A 15,157-nucleotide genomic window follows, 5' to 3' on the forward strand; every position below is an offset into this window, starting at 1 on the left:
ACAAGTTTTTTTTTTTAAAAAATGTCAATGTCTTGAATTTCAGTGCCAAGATTTGATATCCCAGACATCTTCACCTCTGAGCCAGAGTGACTCCTGCACAGGGAGATCTGCAGACCTCCTGCTTCCTTTGGAAGATGCTGGGAGGAAGAGACATGAGAACATCCATGATATTGCATCTTATCCAAGAGCAGAGAAGTTTAGGACACAGGTCAGAAGAATCTGAGCCCTTTACATCATGTTGCTAATTTATATTTGGAGATTATTGTATACTTTAAGAAGTAGCAGAAAACCAAAAACTGTTGTACTACAAGGCAACAACCTTCATAGAAAAAGGTGCCCAGTCTTGCAGTATCTGTATCAGTTTCTCTGGCTGCAGAATGTGGCTATAACATCAAGATATTCACTGTAAAAACAACAGCAGTAATCTGTATTTCCAAAAAGGATGTTTGGAAAGGGGAATGACTGAATATTTTCTTGACACTGTGTCTGGGGATGGGAATGATTGATTCTCTCCTCCTCCAGTGGAGTAGCCAATTAACTCAAGCCAGTTTCTGTCTCCATATCTTGGTATTGTTTGGCACTGGCACTGTGCCTAGAGGCAATTATAGTTCATCAAAGGGACCAGGTATTATGTGATCACAGAGTTGATAATTATACAGATGAATGTATGTTTTAGTTAGGCAACAGTTGTTAAAGTAGCAGTTGTTAAAAAGTTGTTAAAGTAAACTGTGACCACAGTTTATCCAATTAGCCTATCTCAATCCATTCTGTAAAGCAATCGGGCTCAGAATAGGACTTTTAACAATCCCTACCATAGGACATATACAGCACCAGATAAGTCAGTAGTTACACGTTTTATTTATTTTGTTTATAAATTTAATTGCCCCTTCAATTTACCACAAGGTAACTCTGGTTGGAATTTTCATCAATAGCCTAAAACTTTGAAAATGTTAAGAATTTCAGAAAGTAACATCATACTTACCTTTGCTGAAATCTTTGAAATCCTGATTTTCACTAAGCCTTTAAGTACCATATTTTTCAGAGTATAAGACGCACCTTCCCCCCCAAAAAAGGGTGAAAATCTGGATGCGTCTTATACACTGAATACAGCATTTTTGGCCTACCGAAACCTCGCCCCCTTGCAAAAATGGACGTGCAGAGGGTTTGGGAGGTTTGCAAAGTGCTCCTGGGGGCTGGGGAGGGCAAAAATGAGCAAAAGATGGGACTTTTTTCCTTGTTTTTGTCCCCCCCCAAGCCCCCAGGAGCACTCTACAAGCCTCCCAAAGCCCTGCTTGTCACAAAAAATGGGGCATGCAGAGGGTTTGGGAGGCCTGCAGAGTGCAAATACTTCTTTAAATAAATTACCTCTTCAAAATCGTGGTGCGTCTTATACTCCGGTGCATCTTATAGTCCAAACAAATATGGGAATTATTTTTATTTAATCATTTTAGTGTGATTATTTTATATACCTTTTGCATAACTGTAGATATTTGTATGCATAAACAGATGTGTGTAGTTTATTTTAGTTTACCTTATTGTCATTGTGCATGGTACAATGAAATTAAATATATTTAATGTTATATTTAGATATACATAACTTGAAATAGATATAATCTATTTGTAATCTGTGTAGTTAGTTTTTTAAAAAATAATTTTTAATTTTTTATTAACAAACATGTAAAATACACACACACAAAACCTAGACGTACACCACAGTTACCGTATTTTCACGCATATAACCCGCGGGCAATGTGTGTTTTTACCTACCCCGCATGCCCCCCGCGGGGTATAAAAGTGGGCAGGGTATACGGAAAATATTTTACATGACAGCGACTAACAGATTAACTAATCTGTTAACAGATCTCAGCACTTTCCCTTCTCCTCCGTTCCTCCCGAGGCGGGAACGGAGGAGAAAGCCTGGGTGAGCTGGGGAGGGGTTGGAGGAACGGAGGAGAAGGGAAAGTGCTGAGATTGGGGAAGGGACGTGAGGCTGGAACGGAGGAGAAAGCCTGGGCGAGCTGGGGAGGGAAACTGCTGAGATCGGGGAAGGGACGGGAGGCAGGAACAGGCAGGAACGGAGGAGAAGGGAAAGTGCTGAGATCGGGGAAGGGACGGGAGGCGGGAATGGAGGAGAAAGCCTGGGCGAGCTGGGGAGGGAAACTGCTGAGATCGGGGAAGGGACGGGAGGCAGGAACAGGCAGGAACGGAGGAGAAGGGAAAGTGCTGAGATCGGAAAAGGGACGGGAGGCGGGAACGGAGGGGAAAGCCTGGGCGAGCTGGGGAGGGAAACTGCTGAGATGGTGGAAGGGACGGGAGGCAGGAACAGAGGAGAAGGGAAACTGCTGAGATGGTGGAAGGGACGGGAGGCGGGAACGGAGGAGAAAGCTTAATCGTCGCGGGTTATATAAGAAGGCGGGATGTATAAAAACTTTTTTACATAAATCTTGAAAACCTGCGGGTTATTTGCGTGGGCGGGTTATTTGCGTGGGCGGGATATATGCGTGAAAATACGGTACACAATACAATACAAACAGGAGCTTCCTGTTCTTTCTAATAGCAATTATCAATCGATACCACTCACCTTATATTATTTCTCTTTCTATTGTATTTCATTTGGATTTCACCATTCTTAAGCCTCTTATTTTACTCATTATTATTTTTTGAGTTTTGTTATATTCCTTCATTGATTCTTGTCTTTCCTCCATCCACCTATACCATTTATCCCATATCTGGTAGAATTCTGATTCTTCTTTTCCCTGGATTTATTTAGTTAGTTTGTCCATTTCAGCACAATCCATAACCTTTCTTGTTATTTCATCTTTGTTTGGAATTAATTGGTTTTTCCATTTCTGGGCAAAGGCAATCCTTGCCGCCATAATTATATGTAGTATTAAATACTGGGTTTCTTTTTTGTATTTCGCAGGCATTATTGCTAATAAAAAAACGTCAGGTTTCCATTCTATTTTAACCCCTGTTATTGCCTCCAGCCATATAATCTATGTAGTTAGTTTCTTTATTAATTAGTTCCTAGTGAAAAATTCTGATTTGAACACTTTTGATTTGAACAGTTATTTGTGTTGTAGGAGGAACATCGTGAATCAAAGCTTACACTCAGACCTCCTAGTCTGGCAACTCCATATGCTCCCGTCCAGCACTGGCAACATCAGCCAGAGAAACTTATATTTGAGTCCTGTGAGTATGAAGCCAATGTAAGTATATTCTTGATTTTTGTACCATGTTGCATCGTTTTGAGGACCTCATAAATGTTTACCTATTGCTACTTAGTTTAGTCAAGGTTTACTAACCGTACAAAGTTAATATCAGCTGATGTGGCAGCATCTCCAGCTAGAGTAGAGGGGGAAATGAAGAAGCAGTCTAGCAAGAAGCCTACATGAGAGGAAGTGACAGAGGCCAGCTCTTGAAACCCTTATCTGCCTATTCCCAAAAGAATGCAGTTAGTCTGGCAAGATTTTTCTAAACAGAGGAATAACAATAAAATACTATGGCCTACTCATGGAGTTGTTCTGTTTCTTTGTGCTGACCTTAATTATACTATCAAGTACTTACTATTTTCCTGCTTTAAACAGTATCTGGGGTCCATGTTAATCAAAGATCTTCGAGGAACAGAATCTACACAGGATGCCTGTGCAAAAATGAGGGTAGGTGTGCAATTTATAAAAATTCTTTTGATACCAAGTATGTAATGTGTGAACTCCATAATTGAAGATTCTGCTCAGGATATAGACTAAACTTATTAAATCCAAATACTTTAGCTTCATTATCCTGAACTACCATTTGGCCATACTGTTTTAACAGATTAAGGATAAATCTGGATATTTTAAAGTCTCTCTTCAAGCCCTGGTCACTTGTGACATTGTTTTAAAAACCCAAATTGTAACAATTGTGTTCCAGCAGCAATAAAGATCTTCAAGCACAGATCATTTGGCGCTGATCCTCAGATCTATAATTCTAAACTTGACTCCTCTCAAGATTATCCAGACTACATTTTAAGGGCTTTATTTAAAACCTGGCTGTGCTGGCAGGCCTGGGGTTGACGAGTTGTTGTTTGTTGTTGTTGTTTATTGGTCTTGTATGCCGCCCACTCCCGAAGGACTCCGGGCGGCTTACAATAAACAAGGGAAGGGGATAAATACACAAAACAACACTTTAAAATACACAACAGTCACAGTTTCCATGGGGCTGGATATTTCGAGAGCCCCCCAGCCTGCTGGAGCAGCCAGGACTTAATGGCTTTGCGGAAGGCCGGGAGGGTAGTAAGGGTCCGGATCTCCACGGGGAGGTCGTTCCAAAGGGCTGGAGCTACGACAGAGAAGACTCTCCCCCGGGGAGTCGCCAGCCGACATTGGCTGGCAGATGGAATCCGGAGAAGACCTAACCTGTGAGATCTAATCAGTCTATGGGAGGTGATCGGCAGGAGTTCCCTTCCCCCCCTCGAATTGTGTGACTGTTGATTGTCTTTTTAAATTCTCTTAGTATTTCGTTTGTTGTATTACCTTCTTGTTTTACCCCCCCCCCCCTTTGTGTTTGTTAGCCGCCCTGAGTCCCTCAGGGAATAGGGCGGCATATAAATGCAATAAACTTTAAACCTTAAGTTCCTGGCATATTGCAACTCCATTAAGACTAGAATCTGTTTTAATTTCTATAGAAGTGTGCATGAAGTGCTGCCACTTAAAATGTTGGCATAAATATTCTTTGGAAGATTCCTAGCCCCCTTAATTGTACAAGTTGATTTTTCAACAAAAGGGTTGGTAGAGAATGATTTCAACTGAAAAATTTGCAGTATTTCTGATCGCTCTCTTTGGTTTGAGTTGAAATAGCAAACATTTGATATAGATTTTCAAAATGATTTAAATTCTAGTTTCATCTAAATAATGGTAAGCTTGTATGGAAAATATTTTTCAATTGCCACTTTGCTAATATTTTATTTCTGTCTCATAAGAGACAGTTTAGCCATTGTTGATATTTTTTCTTCATCTCTACTGAGAGATTTAACAGCATCTTCTTGCAAATGCCCTGATGGGGAAAGTTGAATCAGTACTTTGAATCAGTACTTTATGCAGTTTCTTTTATTTGACTTGTGCAAAGGTTTGATAGTGTTTTAATGATAAATAGTAATATTGTTAAATTGACATTGTTGTCTCTCATGATATAGTTTCTTTGTGTGTATCAGTGTTCTTTGACTATAAATGTAATTTAATTTTCAGCATTTTTAACTCAATAATTTAGATTTTGTTTTCTTTTATTATGTAATATTTCACTGCATTCCAGATTTCAGAAATGCAGCTCTATAAAACAGCATTATTGCATAATATCTAATTTATGAAACTGAAAATTAAACTGAAGTGAGAGAATTTGAAATCTTTTGTACACATGACCTCCATTCTTGAGAAATTATTTAATCTATGTCTATTGTTATTTTCTCTCTCTTTTATAAAGAAATCAACTGAGCATATGAAGAAGACCCCAACAATAATATTATCTATTACTTATAAAGGAGTGAAGTTCATAGATGCTGCTAACAAGGTAAGAAAATCCTTGTGTTCATGATTAATATTCCAGCCTTAAGTGACACATGATAGTGCTATAGTAGCATGAACATAATATTAATCTATTTTGCAAATCCTCAGGCCTAATCAGCAGAAAGGCAAAATATTCTGACAAATTCTAGCTCAGTGCTGAGGTGGGCAGTAATTAATTAATTAATTGTAAAGATTGTCAGACTGATTTTTCTTTATCAAGTGCTATCACTTCTGATGGAGTTGCACAGCTGTAACTTGTCTGTTACACTTGCTCTTAGACAACTCAAGCTAAAGTATCCTGCTTCTATCATGAAGCTTGGCCAATCATATACAACCTCCACCTATACATATTGTGTCACAAAAAGGAGGCCTCAACTGCATATCTAAGTTACCTTAATAAAAGTTTGCAGGACTGCAGTAATTGGCCTCAATATAATGTCATGCTGAAATCCCAAGTCCAATCCCTGGCCACTACACAATGAAATTGGCAACCCAGCCTCATCTGAAACACCTATAACATTTACAAGTGTAGTTTTGCAATGTAGACAGTATTGAGTTATATGGATAAATGGTTTGTAGAAGGAGAAGGCAAATTTCAGTGTGAGCAGTGTGTGATTTTTATGTAAGTACAAAGTAACCCAATGAAACTTTGTTTTGTTAATATTTCCTTATGTTAATTTCACTATACATATTGAGCAAAACAACTGTTTATGTATGGCAGAATGTAATTGCTGAACATGAAATTCGGAACATTTCTTGTGCTGCCCAAGACCCTGAAGATCTCTGTACATTTGCCTATATCACTAAGGACTTGCAGACTAGCCATCACTACTGTCATGTCTTCAGTACCGTTGATGTAGTAAGTAATATAACAATCAGTTCTTTGTTTATGGAGGCTTTGGATTCTGCTTAATGATGTTCATCTGTTAAGTTACTGGGCTGAAATGAAATCCCCTGTGAACTGGAAGTAAATGCCAAGTGATAGAATGCAAGAATACAAGCAATATATATAGCAATAGTACTTACACTTATATACCGCTTTACAGTGCTTTATGGCCCTTGTCTTGAAATTTTCTCTGGATATGAAAGGATCAAATACACGTTGTGAGAACAATATATTTTGTCACTACTTTCAAACATAATACTTAAAAATAATGTTTGCAAGTAGTGACTGTTGTTAAATGAGGCACACACATAATCATCTGGCTAAATAACCCCTACCTCTGCTCTCCCCATGCATTAAGTGGAACACTGGATGCTTCACAAATGATGAAAAACCCTCACAGTGCCCCTAGGTTCTATCTACTATAGTATCAATCTTTCGGCAATAAAAGCAGTAAATGTATATTGGGGGTAGGATTACTTTTTTCCCTGGACTCCAATAAACCCCCAGAGACCGATTGCTTTGTGTATTTTCGGGGGAGCTCAAGGAAATAGGAGGATAGAGAAGGAACAAATAAAACTGAAGATTTCTAAAGCTTGTATATTATTATATTAATATATATCAATATTATATATTATATCAATATATATTATAATATACTATATTACATTATACTATCTCATATATTGTATTATATCATATTATATTTATTTACCATTTTTAAGAACCACCCATGTCCCTCACAGAGGGACTCTACTTCTTCATGCAACATTAATTCTTCCTTCCTATCCTGCTCACAAGGTAGGAATGATCAGGGTGCTCAGCAGTAGCTCTTTTTGGAACAGGAGATTGAATTTCAATATGGCCTATAAAAACACCCTCAGAAATAATATCTAATAATATTTTATCCAACCCTTTTAATTGAGTCCTATTGGAATTGATTTGCTGTTGAAAATCAATTTTGATGGTGCTGTTCATTCACATTGATAAAAAAAATCAAATTCAAAGTGCTCAGAGTAGAGAGGTATGATTTCTATCCATAGCTATCCATTCCAAGCCACAGTACAAAATTAATGTGTGCAGTAGCACAATATAAGCTCCACCCTTCCATATTTGTTTCTTGATTTCTGATGCACGCACATGATTCATTTGGGGGGGGGGGTTACAACAGTTTAACTTGCTTGCCATGTACACCTCCTCCCATATTTGGATATCTACATATTCTATAAAAATATCACCATATTCAGCAAATTGTAAGCTCAAATGTTGGTTCAACAGAACTAAACAGCTGACAGTAGGGTGTCTGCCAAACCTAACACACCATATATATGTATTTCAGATTGATACCAGGAGATATGCTGTTTAAGAACCTAGACTGATATTTATTTTTCCTCATATAGAATTGTATAATACCATATTGTGAAAGATTCTATCCACACAAAAAAATCAGTTTTTAGGAAATCCCAAAACAGATATATATGAACAGACACGGTATTCATATTTATTACACTGTAGTTGAAATACTTGCTAATTCTCTCAGATGCCCTTCTACTTTAGGTAAAACATATTACAGTAAAGGTCCCCTCACACATATGTGCTAGTCATTCTCAAATCTACGGGGTGGTGCTCATCTCCGTTTCAAAGCCGAAGAGCCAGCACTGTCCAAAGACGTCTACGTGGCCATGTGGCCAGCATGACTAAATGTCGATGGTGCACAGAACATTGTTACATATAGTAACATATAATAAACATATTGTATTCCTATATTGAAATAATATTGCCATACTTTCAATAACTCATTCTTTGAGGATGATTTTACATGCACTTAACATTTACTGAAAAGAGGAACTTACTATTAAATACCAAGTTAGCTTAAATCTGATATTAAAGGAATCAAATGTTATAGGGTGGCTAATTCCATAAGAGAACATTTAGTCAGTTTCTTGGAAGTGTATCCTAAGTCTTTTAATAATAGAAGCTTCACTGCAAAGCTTCAGGTTTAAGACATACAGTGTAGAGGATGTTCAGGATTAAGAAATTATTTTAGGTATTTATTATTGGCTTCTAATATGAAGGATCCATAACCTATTTATGTTTCTAATGTGTCTTAGGAGCTCTAATTTTTTGGTTGAATGAATATAATAAAAATTCCTTAGTAAAATACAACAGATGTTTTTGTATTTTAAATATTGTGCATATTTTGTTTCTTTTTTCCAAGAACCTAACATATGAAATCATTCTGACATTGGGGCAAGCATTTGAAGTAGCCTACCAGTTGGCCCTTCAAGCTCAAAAATCAAAATCTCCAGCTGTTTTGACCGCAGAAATGATAGAAACAAAATCTTCAAAACCAGTGCCTAAACCTCGAGTCAGCATGAGAAAGTCAGCAGTATGTATCTTACATGTTTTCATCCTTTGCTATAGAACTATGCAAGAACCTAAGTGATATCTGAACTTATCTACTACTTTCCCTATCTACTTTCTGTTCAAAATTATTATTTTTTCAATCTTCTATTTCAGCAAATGCTCTAGAGCAGCAACCCCCAAGATTTTCTGTGCCAGGGATCATTCCATGAGGGCAATTTTTCTGTGGACCAGAGGCACATGGTTTCATGTATGGTGTGGCTCTTGCACATGTGCTAATGGGGCTTCACACACTTGCGCTGCCCAATTCCTGGTGTGCTACGGCCTAGTGCTGCTTTGTGGCCTGGGTGGTGTTGGGGCCCTCTGGTCTAGAGCAAGGGTGGACCCTCTGTGGTACTCAAGCTCTTTTAATACTATCACAACTGAACATGTTTGAAAACCCACAATGCATTGTTCTTGAGAGAGGATTTTCTAAGAAAATGTAATATTAGAATTGGTATCCAATCCCTATGTTTTGCAGCTTTTCAACTTCTAAAATATCTTGTCCATCCCTTGACCACTCAAAGCTTTATGGGATTTATCTGCTGAAACAATTTTTAGCTCAAGGCAGATTGTTTCAGCCATTCTGAGAATTTTGAATTTGAAAGCTTATTTCAAGTTCGAAATCAGGTCCAGACTATTTGGGGCATTCAACTTCAACTTCAGATTCAAATTGGAAACATTTTAAATTTGAAACATTTAGCCACTTCTAAACACTTTGCCTACCCTCCAGTAGATCCAGGTAAGTGAAAAAAGTATGTTTTAAAAGTAAACATAGTAAAAAAAAATATCTCCATGCAAATTATGTTTTTCCCTTTTTATATTGCTACTTGATAAATATAATTTGAGAGCAGAAATAGGATCAGAGTGACCTATTTGATCATTAGCATATTTTCTAATCTTGTGACCTGACAAAGTGGTTTATTAATCCAGTCTTAGTTTAATTTCTCACATTTTCTAAGAACTATACATGAAATTGCTAATTTGCAGTAACATGGGAAGTTACAAAAATAGCAAATATTAAGTAAAATGTTGCCTTTATATCTGTGCTGTAAAGTTATATTTTTCTTCATAATTGCTGTTGCTCAGACATCTCTACACTTTCCTTTAACATGAATCTATGTTCATTGCATGTCAGCAATATCTCTGCTTTTATATGTATATAAGCATTATTGTTCTTAAGCTTCCCTTTATCCAATAGGAACACGAACACACAACTAATGACACACAAATCCTACTTAGTTTCTATTCTTTAATTCCAAGATTATCCCATTAATAGTCTTTGTTAATCTAACAAGAAAATAAATCTTCTGGAATTCAAACCCATAAGATTTCTTTCTTGGTTGCTGTCCTTCTTTTTTACCTTCTGTCTGTGTTTTGCTTACTCCCACTTCTCAGGTGCCGCTCCCTTCTGATAGTCGCTGTTGTTACTGTCATACCTGTACTACACACCGTCCTTCCTATCTACCGCTGCAGTCTGTTAGTCCAGGAACTAAGGTCTTTACCCTTCTTGCAGTCAAGTTTCTAGTTGTCAACCTGTTTCTTTAAGTGCACCAGATCTCCTTCAGATTCTTCCATTATTTAGCTTTGATGCTCTTTATTCCATTCTGGATTACAATTCCACTTTACATTATGTAAGGCAGATTTTGAGAAGTGTGCCGTAAACAACATTTGGACTGATCAGATTAAGTTTGGCAGGGAAAAAAGTTGAGTTGATAGAGAATAAATTATAAAAAAAATATGAGTACAGTAGATCATAAGAATGTTTTGCTTGAAAATCAGTTTAATATTATTTTTTACTGAAACTCAACTAGATCATAATTACGTTTGAACAAAATTTAACTTGTTCATATTCTTAACTTGTTCATAATCTGAAATGAGCTGATTCTATTTTTGTTTTATGGAAATATGATACAAATTTTCTGATGATTACATATATCCCATATGCATGTACACATATGCTTAAATGCTATAGTAGTGATCTTCATTTCAAATCTGTGTGTCTCTGTCCAATGGTTTTAAAATGCACCTAATTTCATCCTTTCAAAGAAAACAGGTTGCCTGAAATGTTCTTTCTTCTTTAATGTTCTCTAGCTGGAGCAATCTGAAGAGGACCAAGACTCCCAGACCCATGCTGGTGTATCCTGGGTAGTTGAGCCCAAGCAGGATTCCAAGAGGACCCTCAGCACTAAGTATGAGACTATTATCTTCTGAAAACAAATCTACATCCAACCAGTCTAACTGTGCCTTTGCAGTCTGATCTGCCTGCTGTTCTAAACCTTCCTTTGCCCCCATTGCTGGCGCTAGGCATAGTGCCATCAGAGGCAGCAGGATAAGATTATCATAGACTAAGCAGCTTTTTTATCTGCTTTCTACTGAACACTGTGAATTCTCCTAAAGAAAACAAGGGTAACACACTGAGAGAGTCAGCTGTTTTTAGATGTCTTGAGAGATGGGAGAAATGAAGCCTGTGGGAGTTCAGTATATGGATTTGAGAAAATCAACTCGTGTTTTTTATTTTCTCTTCACGTTGACACTGTGAATATGGAGTGGATTAAGACTCCATAGGGCTTTATTGTTTAGCATTCTTGTTACTGGATGGTTCTACAACTTTGTTCTCTTGTGTACATACTGTTGTAATCTGGATGTATATCTCCATACTAAAACATGGCCACAACTGTTCCATGTAGCATTCTTTTACCTGTCATCTCAAAATACACTAATTACTGTGATATTGTTTGCAAACCTCTTGCTCACCTGATTTCTAGCATGACTCCTGTTCACACTCTTTACTGTTTCTGGATACTGGAATGAATGGTATAATGAAAAATGCAACTAGGCTCCATGATTCCCTCTATTAAGCACTTTCTTTTTTCTAGGAGTCAGACTTGATATAAATAATATTTAAACAGGAATGTTTCAGCTCTCCAAGTATTTCTGATCAGTCTGTGTAGGATTTACTGTTAGAGCTTTCTGTTCATGTTAAGCAATCCACTTACAAATAACTTATTAATCACATTTCCTGAACTTTAATTAGAGTGCATCTTACAATGATACACACTAATTGCTATAAATAAGGATCATAGGCTAATAAAGTATAAGATCAAGGCAAATGGTAGGAAAAATGGATGCCATACTTATGTTGAATTAAATACAGTTAACAATTAGAAGAAAAGATATCAAGATTTTATACAGAATATTTCTAAATGGGCAGCATTCCAGACACCGGAGTTTTCAAAATATTTGTAATTCATCTTTCTCCAGGCAGGCCAGTAAATAGTATCTGACTTCTTATGACTTTTCAATACAAATTTCATTTAGTTTTTTAAGCAAAAGAATGCAAAGGTAGATTGAATTTTAAATTACTGGCTTTTCACTGAATGCTTGTCAGCTGAACAGTGATGATCTTAGATTCCATCTCTCAAAATAAACTGAATGAAACTGATGAGTTCAGATGATGTCTGACATTTGCCTACTGTCCTTCAAATAATTTTTTTCACTAAACACAAGTTTTCCAGTGATAATCCAGACACTTCACATTATTCAGAGACTGTAGAGTTACTGCGACTAAATGACCTTATGTAAATTACCATACATTTCTCACATCTGGGATTTAGTCATTGACAACAGTATAAACTTCCCTTGGTTGCATTTTTTAATGTATAAAATCATTCAATCCCTAGCTTTCTTTTCATTAATATTGTCCCCATTTTGTTTGCCTTTTGCCAAGCTGAACTACAGACATCCACGTTTCTCCATGGAAATGTAGTAAATGAGCAGAGCTCTAAGAAGCAGTGAAATCCTGGAGGTACGAAGATCAACACCCGGCTCTGGGTTGTGTCCTTGGCTGCTCATTAAGGACTTCCAGAGTTGAGTGAAAAGTGTCCCAAGCCACAAGCTGATAAAAGCAATATGCATTTTTAGCAAAGAACTGAAACTTCTGCAGTTAAAAGACTGATGCCATGAATTTTAGTTTGAAATGTTTTTGTTTCCTTTATATTGTGAAATCCTCAATTTCAGCATAGCATTGATGGAATTGAACAACAATAACTGCTAAAACAAAACATGAATATGCCTGTCTTATAATATAGCTTTACAATATCTGAATATTAAATCATATATTCATACTTGGCTTGGAATAGCAATAGGCAAATTCCCAACTTGATGCAATATTAAATTTATTTTGAGGTACTAGCACCAGGGCTGAAAATTGTTCATTCTTAATATTTACAGTAATAATTTAAAAGAGTATCTAACTTAAAAAAATCAGAGAAATTTAAATTCTTGACAGTTCTTGAACTAACTAGAAGCCAGGTATAAGTAAGCCTACTTAACTGTATCACTGCAATACAGCTGTTTTGTGAAAGTATTTTTCCCTCCACACAATTTATAATAACTGGACTGTGATTTCTTGCATCTCAATCAAGTTATCTATTTTTTAAAATGTGATTGGATTGTACTCTGTGGTTTGAGATTTTTTAGATGATTATTCACTGATTAGCACTTTTATACTAGTTGATAATTTAAAAATGCTCATTTAAGTTCATAATTTAAGTATCTTATATAATGATTACAGAGTATAAAAAAGTGGAGATCTTGGGCATTATGCTAAAACAATTTATTTACTTAATTCCACTTAATTCAACAATTACTGCTTCAGGTAGAAGCTGAACTAGAAAATGAGTTATTTAAAATATTCACAATCTTGAACGCTGGCTTCAGTTCTGACTGTGATAAATAAGTATCTCTATCCTATCCAAGAAAAAGATGAGGAAGTGCAAATAATGCTTTGGTGGATATGATAGTTTGCTATATACCCTGTCATTGTGTCAATGATTTTCTTCAATTTTTGTTACTGCTGTACCATTAAGATGTAATTTAGTCTTACTCTATTTGGTTAAAAAATAGGAGAAAAAAGTATCCTTATCCCAAATAGTTGGATTTGGGAATAATTCACAGATGAATTTCTTGAAACACAACATTCCTTTATATGCATATGTAAATGATATGCTGGCATTGGTATAAATATTACTGTACCAGTAAGTCTGTTCTTAAAGAATGCAAATTGCATTTTTGCTAAGGAGGATAGGATAGTTAGCCTTAGAACATATTGACAAAAATGATGAAAGTTTCCAACTTGCTTCTTCCAGTAATTTGGTGCTTCCTTTCTGAGTTTACATGGTCATAGCAATATCCATGGGTGCATCTCCTGATGAAGCATTCCTTTTAAGAAGGCAATTCAAGCCATTTTGGACTTGAGTTTTCCTATGATTTTAGCTGTTTCTAGACTCCAAAGTATTTGAGACTTTTGCCTCTCTGTGATGTTTTGCAGCACATAGAGGAGAATACCATCTATAGTTAGCACTTAATCTGTTTATTGGACTTTTAAAATACGACACTTATTGTAAGCAGTCATTTGTGCTGAAATAACATCTCCCTGTGCTGCTTTTGCTAGAACGCCTTTTCAAAAAGGATAATCTAAAAGTATAGGCTTATTTTTACTTTGAGTCCAAGATGAGAACACTTTATAAATGCTCTGATGGATGAGCTACTGCTTATCTTTTGAATGGAAAATCCGTTTATGAAAATCAAAACTCCTGTAGGATTTTTTGTTTTTTGTTTTATATATTTACACACTAGTATCAGCTCACACTGGCCTTTAGACTTTCTTAGCTTGTGAGAGAAATCCTGAATTTGAGGTACATGACAATCTGCCCAGCCTTCTTTGGGAAAGAATTCTAAAGCAGCTTCAAGTGGTGAGCTGTGCTGTTCTTGCAGACAGGTATCTAATGATACCTCTTTTTTTCAATACCTTCTTTGCCTGTGAAAATAAAAATGCTGGGTGATATTTCACTCCTTCACTGCCTCTGTTTGCATGATCAGTATGAATGTCTATCAGCAGGATTTTCTGCTATGCTTGCTTCTGAAGAAGGCAGGCAGATTCTTCGTAATAGGCAGTTTGAATATCAACACTTTTATGCTAATTGTGATGTATGGCAGTGGGACTGATTTGTAATAAAATGTTATTTAATCTGTCTTTGTATTTTGATACTTGAACTATTTCCTTTTTACTTTCTGTATATAAAAATTATTCTGTCTCTCTTTTTTTTGTGGTACCAAACATAACCAATCTGTGCAACAACATAGACTGACCTCACTACAACAAGGCGAGACTGTAAATATTTCTGAGCTTCCAGCAGTCGTTTTGTTGTTTGTTTTTCATAACTGTATGAGTTAGAACTGAGTAAATTAATAAAATTAGATATCTCTGTATGGGTTGTTGTGGTATATTAGTCTGTACCGAGTATTTTAAAACTACAGTTCTATATTA

General features: G+C 36.4%; 1 protein-coding gene across 7 annotated transcripts in view; it reads left to right on the forward strand.

The window, feature by feature from the left end:
- Positions 1-15,099, forward strand: part of ANKS1A (ankyrin repeat and sterile alpha motif domain containing 1A) — a 142,755-nt gene extending 127,656 nt beyond the window's left edge. For 4 of the 7 annotated variants that reach the window (XM_014070712.2, XM_014070715.2, XM_014070720.2 and 1 more), the window contains 8 exons: positions 44-208; positions 3,084-3,209; positions 3,588-3,659; positions 5,458-5,544; positions 6,262-6,399; positions 8,642-8,812; positions 10,225-10,323; positions 10,921-15,099. In XM_014070712.2, the coding sequence (XP_013926187.1) occupies positions 44-208; positions 3,084-3,209; positions 3,588-3,659; positions 5,458-5,544; positions 6,262-6,399; positions 8,642-8,812; positions 10,225-10,323; positions 10,921-11,040 (978 nt within the window). In that variant the 3' untranslated portion in view covers positions 11,041-15,099. The remainder of the gene's footprint in view (positions 1-43; positions 209-3,083; positions 3,210-3,587; positions 3,660-5,457; positions 5,545-6,261; positions 6,400-8,641; positions 8,813-10,224; positions 10,324-10,920) is intronic. The other 3 variants (XM_014070714.2, XM_087719942.1, XM_014070717.2) reach the window with 3 other exon arrangements.
- The last annotated feature ends 58 nt before the right edge of the window (positions 15,100-15,157 follow it).

The sequence above is a fragment of the Thamnophis sirtalis genome, unplaced genomic scaffold (genome assembly GCF_051295495.1).
Source record: "Thamnophis sirtalis isolate CommonGarterSnake01/CBP01778 unplaced genomic scaffold, rThaSir2_p1.2 scaffold_7, whole genome shotgun sequence".
Lineage (NCBI taxonomy): Eukaryota > Metazoa > Chordata > Lepidosauria > Squamata > Natricidae > Thamnophis > Thamnophis sirtalis.